The sequence below is a fragment of the Ricinus communis genome, chromosome 9, assembly GCF_019578655.1.
Source record: "Ricinus communis isolate WT05 ecotype wild-type chromosome 9, ASM1957865v1, whole genome shotgun sequence".
Taxonomy (NCBI): Eukaryota; Viridiplantae; Streptophyta; class Magnoliopsida; order Malpighiales; family Euphorbiaceae; genus Ricinus; species Ricinus communis.
Window position 1 is genome coordinate 24,897,744 of NC_063264.1, and position 15,478 is coordinate 24,913,221.

General features: G+C 33.9%; 1 protein-coding gene across 1 annotated transcript; it reads left to right on the top strand.

The window, feature by feature from the left end:
• Window positions 1-10,376: 10,376 nt before the first annotated feature.
• On the top strand, window positions 10,377-12,228 carry LOC125371226. Its single transcript, XM_048379764.1, has 6 exons — window positions 10,377-10,547; window positions 10,631-10,769; window positions 10,872-10,967; window positions 11,058-11,176; window positions 11,261-11,848; window positions 12,040-12,228. The coding sequence occupies exons 1-6, from the start codon at window positions 10,377-10,379 to the stop codon at window positions 12,226-12,228; spliced, it is 1,302 nt and encodes a 433-aa protein (XP_048235721.1).
• The last annotated feature ends 3,250 nt before the right edge of the window (window positions 12,229-15,478 follow it).

The window sequence follows — 15,478 nt, forward strand, 5'->3', positions numbered from 1 at the left end:
GAAGTTCAATGTAATATTCGGAATTTTTACCTTAATAATGATTAATAATGAGTTTTTATTTAAATTAATTTAAATTTATTTTTATTTGGTTTAGTTGAAATGAATTAAATGGAAGTTTAATGCTAGATAAATAAAGAGTTATTTTCTATATCCTATTAGTTTGAATTTTTAAGAAATTAATTAAGTAAATTCTTTGAGAAATAAATTATATTTTTGGTTATTCGAAATTTTCGCTAAATGCATATTTATATAAATAAAAATTATATATGGGAGAATTATGGAAGAATTTATAACGGATGTTTTTATAAAAGAAATTTCTTGGGGAAATTGGTATTTTAATTAGCTAGTGGTATTTAATTTTAAGTCGGAAAATATTTAGCAAATTGGTTATTTAATTTAATTATGTTTTAGGACTAAATTGAAAATTTATTTTGGAATAAGGATTAAAGGTATAATTTCATTAAAATGGGGTTTTAATAGAAATTTGTATATTTGGTATTTTTGTAATTAAATATGTCGGTAAGGTTTTTTGATAATTTTATATTTAAAAGCAAGGGTATATATGTAATTGTGTATTTTCAATAATTCTAATTTGGCCCAAATTAAATAGTTATGGGCTCAATTGAAAGGCTAAAGAAAAGTTTAGGGGTTATTTGGAAAAACTGCAGGGTAAAATTATCGTAATTTTAAAAGTTGAGGGACCAAAAGGTTAAGAAAGAAACCTTCAAGGACTAATTGTCGATATGGAAGGAAAAAGAAAAGAAAAGAGAAGAGAAGTCGGGGAGAGAGGGAGACCAGAGGAAGGGAAAAATTTACGTTGCATCGTCGGAGGCCGACCAGGTGGCATCGCCGAGTGCGTGATGGCGGCACCAACAGTAGCCGAGGAGGAAGGCGGTGAAGCTTTTTCACGCCTGCGTGCAATTCCAGCGACGGTAGCCGCTAATTCTGGTAGCGATCGACTCCTCTCTGAGAGAGCTTCCTTTTGGCTGTGGCGGCATCGATTTTGGTGGCCGGAGAAGGGAGTTCCAGCGAGGTGTTGGCAGCAACATTTTTAGGTTTTTCCAGCGAACTCCGGCGAGCTATGGACGATCGGAGAACGTATCCCAACTCTTCTCAGCTCAAGCTTCGCAATGGCACCGGTATCGTCTACCTAAAGAATGTCCACAAATCTCTTTGGATGATCGGGAGTTGGATCGGACAATCGGAAGCGGGAATCGTCATCAGCGCGTCGTTTCGAGTTCGATGGTGAGTTCGGATCGTCGATCGGACTCCGGCGGCTGGAAGCGAGTCGACTGGGCGATCAAGCGTCTCGGTAATTTTTCTCTGGCCCGTTGATTTTGGAATTCTTTGATTTAATTTATGCTTATTGATTTGTGTTGAGTATTAGATGATATTTGTGTGTTAAAATAATTGTTTGTTGGACTGCCTCCCACAGTCATGATTTGTGATGTGTGGCGGAGTCGGAAAATTAGTGAAGTCTCGGGGACCCGACTCTCGTTAAATTGAGTTGTTGAATATTTGAAGTGTTTTCTGGCAGGTCCTGGACCCATTTTACGGGAGGTAAATGTCTGTATTTTAAGGGAGGTTCTACCGAATTTTCAGTATAATTCTTCTAAGTCGAGATTCTTAGAGACTCGGTCCTAGGAATTTAGCCCTAGGATTAATGGTCAATTGTTTCAGAGTTTTGATAAATTATTTTTCGTGATTAGATAATCCGTCTGCTCGGCTCGCTCCAACCGAGGCACCGGAGCAGAGCTAGAAGGTCGCCAAAGCTGTGAGTTAAAGTCATATATCGATTATGCACGTGTCATGCATAAATGTTTGATTTGCTATCGTGATTATTTTATTGCAAGTTTAATTATTAATTTAATTATGATTCATATGTATTATGCTTTTTAATTACTATTCATGTATGTTCTTTCTTTATCATTGATTTTATCATTGCATGATGACTCGGGATGGGACGGCAGTAGAACATAAGAGTTTGATGAGTGTTCCCGATATAAATCCGAGAGTGATGGAAAAGGATAAATAGGTAAATTTAAAAAGAAAAGATTAGGACTTGCCCTGGTCGAGCATCGCTTTCTAGGCTTAGTAGAGTGTGGTTACCAGAGTAAAGGTCCCTGGTCGAGCATTGCTCTTTGGGCGCTGGCTTATTTGGAAATCTAAGTGACCAGACTGGAGGTAAGGTCCCTGGTCGAACTTTGCTCTCTGGGCGCCAGTCTTATTGCAATAAGAGAGCCGAAAGGCTAAGGCAGATAGTGAACATTAAGTGACCGGACTAGAGTTAAGGACCCTGGTCGAGCTTTGCTCTCTAGACGCTAGTCCTATTGGAATGAGATTAGTCGGGATGTTAGAGTTGAGATTAGCCGAGATTGATCGAGATGTTTGTGTTGGGATTAGGGTTCTATTGTAGTACTCCGTCCCGTAGCGTGTGAAAATTATTTTATTTAATTTAAGCATGACATGACACGTTTATTTTTACATGACTTATGTTTATTTCAAATTAAAAAAATGTATGATCGAAGTATATGCAAATATTTTTGGATATATGATTTTAACTCACTCTCGAGACTAACAGTCTCAATTTTATTATTTTTCAGATCCTTGACTGTTAGTCTTCCCGTGAGTCTTATCTAGTAACCCGACTCCTTCATCATCAGGTGATGTATTTGATTTGGTATGTAAATTTGTAAATTTTTAGATTCTCCGCAGTAGAAATAGTAGATATACCAGTTGAAATTTTCTGTAGTTTCGGGTCTCGCCTAATTCTTCTGGCAGACCGAATTAATTATGTAAAATGTAACTGTTAAGATAATCGTGGCATCAGTAAAATGAGATGAGATTTAATTGAGTTAGTGAGTGTCAGGCTTACTGCGGGATTTGGTGGCCTTACGCCTACCCATTCCCTAGTGCCGGTCACGGGCCCACAGATGGGGTCGTGACATTGAAACCTTAACATCTTTTAGGAATAAGATTCTAACACATGGAATAAGTATTTTTTATCATTGGAGGGAAAAGTGGAGATTCGAACTTCAGACTTAACATCCAAGCTCTATAGAGTTCTTTCACTATGCCAAAGACTTAGTAATACATGGAACAAGTTGTAATACATAAGATAAAAGTTTTAATATGTATATTAATTTTGACATGTAGATATTATATTGATATGTTATCTTTTCGGAATTATTGTTGTTTTCTTTGATTTGATTTATACTTCTTAGATTTTTTTAGATTAGAATAGAACATATTCTTTTTCTCTCTCCATGTTTCAATAATGTTGTTGCTCTCTTACTCTTTTCGATGCTCCCTCTAGCTGTCTCTTTGAAATCTGCTTCAATCCTTGCATCTAGTCACCTTGTTCTCTTTTCTTGCCTCCTCTCTTTTACCTTTTATTTATATTGCCTTAAACCCTAATTCCTTAGGCCTTATCCTCTAGCCAATAGGATTAAAACACCTCATTAATGAGTTACTCCATGTCTAACTAGTTCTTCTAACCAGTTCTTTTCTTATGCAAACGACTGGTTCAAGGACCGGTTAAGTATTGTCCTCTTGTCACTTCCATACTTCCTATTGATTATTAAGGAATTAAATAAGAATGATTAAAGATCACTTACCTCTTGATGATCCCACAAGTTTATTGATTTTACACTAGATCACACACAAATCACATTGGAGATGTATGTATAGTTCACAACCCAAATACTCTAGTTCTATATTACTGGGAATAATTCAGAGAGAATTCTATATCTTTTTATCGATGTGTATTGTAGTTATTATGTTAGAGCTAACTTCTCATATTTGTTTTGTGTTAGTAACTTCCCTAGTAGTTACTAACACAAAATAATTATCCAAAATAATATTATTAATAATATATTAATTATAATTAATATGAGTAAGTTAAATGGGTTTGGATCAAATCGTCATGGGCTACGTTCCAAATTCCAACATCTCCCACTTGTATATGACGAGTAGACCCATTATGAGACTCTCTAAATTTAAACAATATACAAACTTTCATACTAGTAAATGGACTATACGACCTACGCACTTGGGAGTTTATCATTATGCATCTATTAGAAATAATATAGTAGCTTTAACCCTAAATAAAAATAATTAAATAATTAATTAGTTATTTTCGTAATACCCTAGACTTTGTCCCATTGAGATATTATATCATCTTTTAATCTTTTAAAGAGCATGTTTTGTGTATACCAATTTCTTATATTCATAATTGAGTCATTCTTCTATTAAGCAACAAGATCAGCTAACCAATGAATATACTCGACAAGGTCTTCCTTTTTCACTTGAAATGTAGAATTTATACTTAGTTGCTTTTTCCATAGGTCGAATCATCCATAACAATATATAATATGCTAAGATAGCAGAACACTAAGTATAAAATAAAAATGTCAGTAAAAAGTATAACGGTGCACATATGAGGATACTTCTAATCCTCAAGGTCTTACACAATAAAGATGCAAGGGATTATTCTCCCACCATCTTCTTGGTCGAATAAGCACATATGGTATGAATCACGCATTATAATATTTTCTATTTCTATGATGTTTAATAAGATACTATAAAGATCTAAATTCAGTAGCTACTTAGTGCCTAACCTGAATTTTCTAGGTTAAAACTAAGAATTCAAATTTGGCTTTGACAGGTTATTTAGATGTGGCTAATCCAACTTGAATGTCTTCATAGATACAATCTCATCTCATTTTCTTTGAGACAAAAATCCTAACATAATGTCTCATCTCTTCTTGCAATTTTGCACTAGAGACGATAACTCGTGTAAGCCAGTCAATCTAAAACCTGTGTTATATCCTTTCGTTGAGCTTTTTTAACAAAGCAATATGTTATGTGTATATACTACTGATATAAATACAAAATATTCATGAACATAATAATGATTTTCATTTATTTTAAATAGTACAATATAAGCTCAACAATATTTAATAATTAATTATCTAAATTCTATGAAACCTAAAAGAATCCACATGTGCAAGAAAAATATCTCTTGGTATTGGCTTAGTAAGGGGATCAACCATCATTCGATGCGTAGATATATATTGTACTGCTACCTCTTGTTTAGCAATAATGTCTCTAATTTAGTTGTATTTGGTATCAATGTGTTTGGTTTTACTATGGTATTTGGGTCTTTTGTAAAAGCAATTACTGCTTGATTATTATAATATACTGTAATGGCTTCATCATAGTCACTTTGAAAATCTAAATTTTTAAAGAATCTTCTCAATCAAACTGCTTCTTGCACAATAGCTAAACATGCAATGAATTTAGCTTCCACATTCGACAAGGCTATGTTGGTATGTTTCTTACTACTCCAAGTAATAGCGCCTTCTTTTAGTAAGAAAGTATAACTAGAGGTTGAATTGCGCTGATTCAGGTCTCCTCCTCAATCAGCATCAGAATACCCAATTAGACAGAATTCTGACCCTTGATGACACAAACAATAATCCACAGTGCCTTTGAGATATCTCAATATCCTTTTTATAGCTTTTCAATGCTCTCGATCAAGGTTTGATTGATACCATTTACTAGCCCACCAACGAAATACATATCCGGGCGAGTGCACATCATGGCATACATAAGACTTTCTATAGCACTAGCATATGGTATAATGGTTATTTTCTTTTGTTCTTGTGGATATTAAGACACACATTAAGACTCAAAACCTTATCTTTTGGCATAAGTATCCATAGGCTTACAACTATTCATATGGACATGTTCTAGAATCTTTTGGATATCATTCTCTTGTGATAAAGTCAAAAGTTTCTTTAGACTACTTTTTTAATTTTAACTCCTAATATGTGGTCAGCCTCACTCATGTCTTTCATATCAAAATGTGTGGACAATCACCTTTTAATATCCATCACATACTCCTTGTCATTTCCACCTATTAAAATGTCATCAACATAGAGAGATAGAATTGCAAATCTATCATTTGATCTTTTAACTTAGACACAATAGTCCTCGTTAACCATCTTAAAGTCATAAGTCGAAATGGCTTTATGAAATCCGAGGTGCCACTACTTGGATGACTGTTTTAGGCCATATATTGATTTTTGGAGCTTGCAAAACTTGCACTCTTGGCCTTTAATAACAAAACCTATAAGTTGTGGCATGTAGATTTCTTTCTCTAGCTCTCCATTGAGAATAACTATTTTACATCTATTTGATGCAAATCTAAATCTAAATGTGCAATAATAGCTAAAATTAAGCGGATAGAGGAAAATCTGACAACTGGTAAAAAAATTTCCTAATAGTCTATACTTTCTAATTAGTATATCATTTCACCACTAGGCGAGCTTTGTTTTTGTCAATAGAACCATCCACCTTATATTTTATCTTAAGAATCCAATTGTTTCCAATGGCTTTATGTCTTGGCGATAAGTCAACAAAGTTCTAAACTTGATTGACTTTTATAGATTCTATTTGTTCTTCCAATGCAACTTTTCACTTTTTTTTGCAAGACATTCAAGTGCTTTTTTTAACCATTTCTAGGTTCTTCATGATCATGAGGAGTGGTAATATATCCCTCGTTCCCCATTCAAAAATGCCTTTTAGGAGTCTTAGAACGTGTACTCCTTCATAATTGAGGGTTATTGTCTTCACCAATTGAAATTAGCTCGAGCTCAACCTTAATTCTCCCACTCAATTGAGATGGGTGAAGTAATTCAGGTGCACTCCTATTGTCAAGAATACAGCTAGATTCCTCTTCTTGAGCGACAGTTCCTTGTTGGATTATACTAGCTTCTCTTTCTTTTCCCATCTTATATAGATGATAGTCCTTATTCACATCTTCCATTTTAGGAAAACTGTCTTTAAGAAAAGTAACATCTAGAGGCTCAATTTCTGTAAAACTTTCATAAGAACTCTTGCCAATAAATACATATCCTTTTGAGTTTTTAAAGTATCTTATAAAGATACATTTCTTCCCTCTTAATCCTAATTTACCAAACTTAGGAGAGGAGTCAAGAATATATGTTGCGGATCCCCAAGGATGCAACTCATTCAAATTAGGTTTTCTATTTGTCCATAACTCATAAGGCGTTGAGGAGACTAATTTTGAAGGTACATGATTAAGTACATAGGCTGTTGTTAATAAAGCATCACCTTAGTACTGTACTAAGTGATTCACTTAAGCCATTATATGGACTTAACCATTCATAGTAAAGTTTTATTCCTTTGCTTAGCAACACCATTTTGTTGTAGAGTTCTTGGGGTTGTTAATTGCCTCATAATACCCTTTTCATGATCCAATTCCCTGAATTGGTCAGATAGATGCTCTCTCTCCCTCGATCGGTCCTTAAAGCTTTCACTTTCTTGTCTATTTCAATCTTATTTAGATATCATTTAAAGTAATCAAATGCTTTAGACTTATGGGACATCAAATAAATATGACCATATCGAGTGAATTCATCTATAAAAGTGATAAAGTATGAGACTCCATGCCTTGCTTTAATACTCATTGGTCTACAAACATTGTAAAGAAAAATCAATTCGAGTGCCTTTTCCAAATGATTTTCCATCGGCCTTTCCTTGTAGGAAAAACTCACAAGTGGATAATGCAAATTATGCATTTGATCCTAATAAACCATCACAGGCTAGTCTATTCATTCTATATTGCCCAATGTGTCATAATCTAGCATGCTATAAATAAGCATCCATATCATGATTGCTAGATTCAGTGAACAAGAAAAAACAAACATTACAATTACTATTACAATATATAGTGTTTAAAACCATTAAACCATCCATGATAAATCCACAACCATACTAAATTGTATTGAAAGAAAATACAATTGTCATTGAAAAATAACTATATCCTAATTTCAGAAGAGAAAATACTAAGAGAAGATTTTGTCAAATATCATGAGCATAAAGGACATCATGTAGGTATAGGATTCAACCCTCTTACAAATCCAATTTACAGGTGTCAATTTCCTTTACTTCGACTCTTGCATTGTTGCCTACATAGATCCATTTTCTTCCTCTTATAATTCGACGAAATTCCACAAATGCATTTCTATCTCTAGCTACATGGTCTGTGGCTCTTGAGTCTACTATCCATATCGAATGAGATTCAGTGAGCAAAACAATACTAGAATAAAAAATCTTAGAAAAAATACACTCATATAAGGTATTAAGATAAGACATTACCCTTTGAGGCTCAAATGTGGTCACAAACAAAATCACCCAACTTGCCACAATTGTAGTATGTCACTTTTGTCTTATCTTTTTTCCCACTGCGCTTTCCTTTTTTGCGCTTGTACTGCTTGTTTTCTTTCTTTTGTCCTAGACCAACCTCATGCATCTTGCCCTTGCCTTTTCAGTTTTTGTTAAACTTCTTGCATTTGTGCCCAAAAGCTTACTTGGAGCTTTCAACCATATAAGCTTGAGCATTAGGTTTAGCAGCCTCAAGGCACTCATCCTCAAGCTCCAATTGGCAGGCCCAATGTCGGCAAAGGTCTTGATGTTCTCATTGTGAGTCCTATTAACCTTCATATGCTTCTAATTATTAGATAGAGACCGGATAACAGCTTGAACTTGTTACTCATCGGTGTAGACATGTCCAGCTGATCTCAACTCCATTATTATGTTTGACATCTCCCTCCAATTAATGTTGTTTCATTGAATTCAACTCTATTATCATTTTTTGATTGCTTATATTTAATTTAAAAGTTAGTTTTTTCAATTTAATTCAATTTATTGTTTTGGTTTTGGTTTTGAAACTTGGGTAGATTTTATGGCCAAATAAGAGTGTGTGTAAAACATAATATTAATAGAAATTTTCTTACCTAGACCTAGTTTATACATTATAATAAATAAGAGCGACATGTATGCATAAGTATTTTATACTTGAAAAAAATTTATTATTAAGCTCTTGAACTTTTAAGTTTTATTCTATTGACCCCTTGAATTTTACTTTGTTTTATTGAGCCATTGTACTTTTATTTTTTATTTTATTAAGAACTTTTCATATATATTTCATGAGACTTTTGTTTGCTTTATTGAGCTCTTATACTATTAAAGACTATTATGTCCTCAATAAAAGTAAAGTAAAAGTACAAGGGCTTAATGAAATAAAATAACAATTGAAGGGCTTAATGCATTTTGCCTTTATACTTTAATATTATATGAGGCAATTGCTTTTTCTTATTAACAGTCTCATCTTTTTTAATGAAACAAATAATAAGTTGATAGTGGTGCTAGTTCAGAAGCGGTGGTGGTGGTCATCCACACTTTTGATTTTTTTATTTAACTATTGATTTTATTTTTGGAACCTTTATCGTTTAATTTAATTGCCATTAATAATTTAAATTTTTTATGCAAAAAGGATTTAATAATGATAAAAATACAAATTTAAGTTTTTTAGGCTTAATTGCAAAAGAATTCTCGACCTTTGGCGTTTTTCTCAATTTAATCACGTGTTTTTAATTGTAACAATGTTATGCGCGACATTATCAATTTTGTCAAATTGATACATAAATAAAATTTTCGGTGAAGTTTATTCCATGTGGCTGTCGGCGCTCTGGTAACTTAAACACGTAGAAACGATGCGTTTTAAAGCAAAAGCAGAAATGTTGTGTTTTGGAGATGAGAAACGGTGCGTCTTTCACATATTAAATAGGAACAAAAAAAAGAACGAAAAGATGGCGTATATGGTGCAAGAAAACCCTAAATTCTCAAAATTGAAATAGCCGTTATTTCTTACCGTTTATGATTACTGAAACCATTTGAAGAATAGAGTGAAAGTAAAAGAGAGTAAAAGTGAAGCCTCTTTGAAGAATCAAACATGATGTGGTCCCTTCAACCAGCAGAGACACTGAAGCCATCGAACATTATGGTCCTTTGAAGTACCGACCACTGGAAAAGGACAAGTAAGTTATTACATTGTTAATGGCTTATTCTAAGAAAGTTTTACATTAACAAGATTAGTACGATATGTGTGGGGTAGGGCATTAATCAATTTTTTATTACTGCACTTTCAGGTTTCTCAAAATGTATTTGAGTTTACTGTAATTTTCGTATTTATTTATTTGAGTTTGTCATGGTCTGTAGGGTCTTATTCATGTAAGTATTGTGTTTGTCTTGTTGAAATATTAACTCATGCACTCTTTCAACAGAATGTCTGACAGCTTTTCTGTATATATAAACTATGGTGAGCGTTTTGCATCTGTTTGTGGGAATGTGGTTTATGTAGGTGGAGATATTTTGCCTAAACATGTATTAGACCCAGATAGGATAGGATATTTGGACATACTTGATGAAGTAGAAAAACTAAGGTATTATGGGGCAGAGATTTCTTATAAGATTCCATCATCTGTTTGAATGATGGGTTAAAGGAAATGGTGGATGATAGAGGTTTAATGGATATGTTTAAGTATATAGATGAAGGCAATGAAATATTACAAGTCTATGTCGAAGGAGAGAAAGGACAAGTAGCATTGCCTGGTGGCACAAGTCAATCTAATCATGGAAAAAATGGTGGTGTTAGTTGTATTAGTGAAAATCAAAAGGTGTACATGAAACTAAGGATGAGAGTGACAATTTAGATGAAACTGTATTTGATGTCAGTGTTGAACATAATGAGCAATTGCAGCAGGAAGTAGAATCAGAAGAAGATCCTGACTACTTACCAGTTGATGAGAGTGAGACTGATGATTTAGATGAAACTGAGGATGTGAGTGACAATTTAGATGATTTAGATGAAATTGTGTTTGATGTCAGTGTTGAACATAGTGAGCAATTGCAACAGTAAGTAGAATCAGAAGAGGATCCTAAGTACTTACCAGTTGATGAGAGTGACATAAATGATGGACTAAATGATAATGAACTGTCAGATGATGATGAGTATGTGGAAGCAAGGAAAAGGACAACAAAGTATAAGAATTATGTGCCTGTTGATGAGCTTGCTGACAGATTACATGGCAACACTGGTTTGCAGTTCAAAAGATCATCTACTGATGGCACTACTAGGGCATAAAATGTTGGACATGAAGCATCTGGCTTTGTAAGTGAATACGAAGACTCTGATGGGGATGTGAATTCAGACAGTACTGATGAGGATGACATTGAAGAGGCTTCAAGAAAGAGGAGAAGGCAGGTTGTATATGATCCCAGATGTGATCATAAGTATTTACAGCTGGTTCTTGGAATGTGATTTGAAGATGCACATCAGTGCAAAGCTGCAGTTTATAAATGGGCAATTATTAATGGTCACAATGTGCAGGTGATTAGAAGCAGCAAGTACCAACTTCAAATGAGATGTGACAAGGAATGCCCATGGACACTGTATGGAAGCATGATTAAAAAAGAGCATACCTTTGCTATTAAGACATATGCTGGTGAGCATAGGTGCCCTAAGGAGATGGAAAATAGGCAAGCTACCTCTGAATGGATAGCTAAGGAATATATACATGGATTCAGAAAAAATGGCAATTGGAGTATGAAAGACTTGGAGGATGACTTACTTGATAAGTTCTGTGTTCAAGTGTCAATAACAAAGTGCTATAGGGCAAAATGGAAAGCATTTAATATTCTAAAAGGGTCTGTACAAGAACATTATGCTAAGTTAAGAGGCTATAAAACTGAATTGCTTTGGGTGGATAAAAAAGGCAGATTTGATTTCCTCCTTGATGAAGACTACACTTTTAAAGGGTTCTTCATAGGCTTTAGTTCCTTGAGGAAAGGGTTTTTGAAGGGTTGCAGGCCCATTATTGGATTTGATAGGTGTTTTTTGAAAACTTTTTTAGGAGGGGCATTATTATGTGCAGTTGCTAAAGATGGGAACAATCAAATGTTCCCCATCTTTTGGGCTGTAGTTAAATGTGAAAATGAGTACTTTTGGACTTGATTTTTAACCATTATTTTAGAGGAGCTGCAAATTACAGATGGTTTAGGGTGGACCCTTATATCAGACCAACAAAAGGTGTTTTTTCTTGACTGTTTTAATTATTGTTTACTTTATATTTGTATTTGCTTAATAATTATATTTGCTTTATTGCGCAGGGTCTTACTAATGCTATAAAGAACCTAGCACCTTTTGCTGAATATAGGAATTGTGTTAGGCATGTTTATTATAATTGGAAGAAGGAGTTTAAGGGGCAAGTTTTAAAAAATATGTTTTGGAGTGCAGCTAGAAGTACTTATGAAGCTGCTTATAAGGAAGTCATTGATCAAATTAAAGTAGAGAATTAAGCTGCCTATAACAATTTTTTACAAAGGGATCCATCCAAATTTTGTAAGTAATTTATTTCTGAGCTTCCTAAGTGTGATATGATTGATAACAATGTCAGTAAAATCTTCAATGGTTACATTGTGAAGTTTAGGAGTATGACCATTATAGACATGCTAGAAGAGATTAGATATGCATTAATGGAGAGAATGCACAGTAAGTTGATGCATGCTAGTGGTTTAACTGACTCCATCACACCTAGAATTAGAACTAAGCTTGAAGAAATCAAGTACAATAGCAGATTATATACTTGCAAACCTGTTGTTGGTGGCAAGTTCCAAGTGAACATAGGAGAGGATCAGTTTGTGGTTGATATCAATATGCACACTTGTACTTGTAGAGCATGGCAGATAACAGACATTCCTTGTATCCATGCATGTTCTAGCATTCATTGGATGAACCATGATAGTGCAACCTTTGTGGACAAGTACTATAATGTAGAAACTTATATTGAAACCTACAAAAATGCTCTTGCGCCACTCCATGGCAGAAAAATGTGGCCACAAGCTGATGGGCTTCCAATCAAGGCACCCAAATTTAAGAAAATGCCTGGCGGACCTAAGAAGAACAAGAAGAGGGATATCACTGAAGATCCAAAGAATCCTAATAAGTTGTCTAGACAAGGAATTCAAATGACTTGTGCAGTTTGTGGAGGAGTTAGGCACAATAAGAGGAGTTTTAAGATGAAAAATGATCCATCTTTCAAGAGGCCTCCTAAACTGCCAGTCAAGCGTGGCAGGCCACGAAAAGCAACTTCTGCACTTGAATCTATTGCAAGTTCCCCAACAACTCAGTCTGATGTCCCTAGTTCAAGTGAACTAAGTCAATTTGCTAGCGCACCTTCAAGTGGACCTCAATCTGGACCAATTCAATTTGCTGGCATACCTTCAAGTGGACCTCAAAGGAGGAAAAAAGAAACTGCATTAGTAAGTTATTTGAACACTTGTATGTGTTTTACATTTGAATACTTGTATTTGGTTTACATTTGAACAGTGGGAAGCAATTTGTATTCATTATGGTTGTACAAACAGGGTAACCAAGGTTATGGAGTTAGAATCTTTGAAGATTCTGGCAGTATGTATTTGAGGGTAATTTCAATACAATATTTTATTTCTTATTATTTTATGCCTAGTCTAATGGAACAATTGTGTTTGGTTTCTAGATGCTTGAATCAAGGAGAGTGAAATTCATTTCTGGTACAAAGGCAGCAACAAAGGTAGCAGCAAGTAAGGGCAAATTAGTTCCCTCTTATAACTCATAGGCATTACAATACCAATACCAATGAGTAGTACAATACAAAACTCTCTCAAACCACATCAGGACACTCTCTTTGTAGCATTTTCTTCTCAGAATTAAGCTTTCTGCAATCATCAAGTTTTCTGCAATCATCAAGTTTTTTGCAGTCATCAAGCTTTCTGCAGTCATCAAGTTTTCTGCAGTAGTTGACTCCATTACCATCTTCACTTTCATTACCTCTTCCAATGCGTCCTTTCAGCCTTCAAATGATTCATCACCTCTTTCGTATAAGGAAGGCATTCACATGTCAGGGTGAAGCCATCGAACTACTGATCCAGCTTGCAATTGAAGCATTACAGGATCAGAAGTTCAAAATGAATCTTTCAATCAACCTAATATAACACCATTGCTTCTTCCATGCGCAACCTTCAAACTAGCAAACAAATGTCAATTTGAGGGCATATGAACCACGAGAATAAGAACAACTAGGATTACAGATTTCATATGAATTTGGAAATTAGGGATTTGGGGCATATGAAGCACGATGCATTTGGGAACAAGGATCTTCAATTTAAGATGTGAAAAACACACCGTTTCTATGTGTTTAAGTTACCAGAGCGCCAGCAGCCACGTGGAATAAACTTCACCAGAAATTTCATTTATGTATCCATTTGACAAAATTGATAATGTCGCGCATAACATTGTAACAATTAAAAATACGTGATTAAATTGAGAAAAACGCCAAAGGTCGAGAATTCTTTTGCAATTAAGCCAATTTTTTTCTAAAAGTATACTCGAATTATAAGGATAATTCGAACTAAACAAACTAAACCTATAAAAAGTTTAGGACCTAAATATGAGTTTTATTAAGATTCTTGCTCTTAGTAATTCTCTTTTCAAGTATGCTCATTTTTATTTCTTTTTTACATTGAAATGGTTTTTATAATAAACCAGAAGCAAGAACGTCACGAATAAAAAAAGGGGGAACAAACCTCCATCCTTCAGGATCAGACACAGATACTATTGCTCTTGCTAACTTATGAGCAACATAGTTCGTTGACCTCCTAGAGAACTAAAAACAACGTCTCCCAATTTTCCTTTCTAGGGATTTACAATTGACCAACAATAAGCCACAATAAGAGAAATTAGGTGAAAAACCATTCAAACCATTGATAAGCAACTCGCAGTCTGATTCCACTATATTATTATTTAGCCCCAACAATATTGAGAAGAGAAAAAGTAGCTTTGAAATATTTTTCTAATTTTTTTGTTTATATTCAAATTTTTATGTTATTATTGTCAGATTTATAAGCTTATAATAGCATGATTTTAGATTTTCAAGTTTATTATTTTATAATTATTCTTATTTGATTTAATATAAAAAATTAGTTTAGGGTCTGTATGTTGTTATTAACTTCATTGAATATTTATGTAAAAACTATTGATCGAGTATTAATACTCATTTTAAATAGATTTTTATTTGTTGTTTTATGGTCTATGTTTTATTGACCGCAATATTTCATATTTTATTTTAATGATGCAAAACATTATTACTACTAACAATCTTGTTTAGTATTATTGTTCTTAATAGGTAATCTTTAATTACTATTGCTGCAATATTAATGAAGATGAAGGCATAAGTGTGAAGATGGATTCAAGAGTCAATGACTTGAATACTTGAATTAATATGAACATGAAGAAAAAAATCATGAAGTAATAAAGATAGAAAGAGTGATAGAACATACAAGGGCAATGCAAAGAGCATGTGCAGTCAATAAACTTATGTGGACATGGATGATCTCTATGGAATGAATCGGTTGCTGAAGTTTGAAGGATAAACTATACTACTTGGAAGAGTTTATGAGGAAAGCCATATATAGATGGATAGCTACATCAATCTACTTTCAGAAATAAAAATTATAATAATTTTTTGAGCTGTAAAAATGGAGTTTTGGATTTTTGGATTTTTGAGTGAAT

Coding starts and splice junctions, on each gene's coding strand:
- LOC125371226 (XM_048379764.1), top strand. CDS start 10,377: ATGGTGGATGATAGAGGTTTAATGGATATGTTTAAGTATATAGATGAA. Junction 10,770..10,871: donor TGATGTCAGTGTTGAACATA/GTGAGCAATTGC, acceptor ATGAACTGTCAG/ATGATGATGAGTATGTGGAA. Junction 11,849..12,039: donor TGTTCCCCATCTTTTGGGCT/GTAGTTAAATGT, acceptor TTTATTGCGCAG/GGTCTTACTAATGCTATAAA.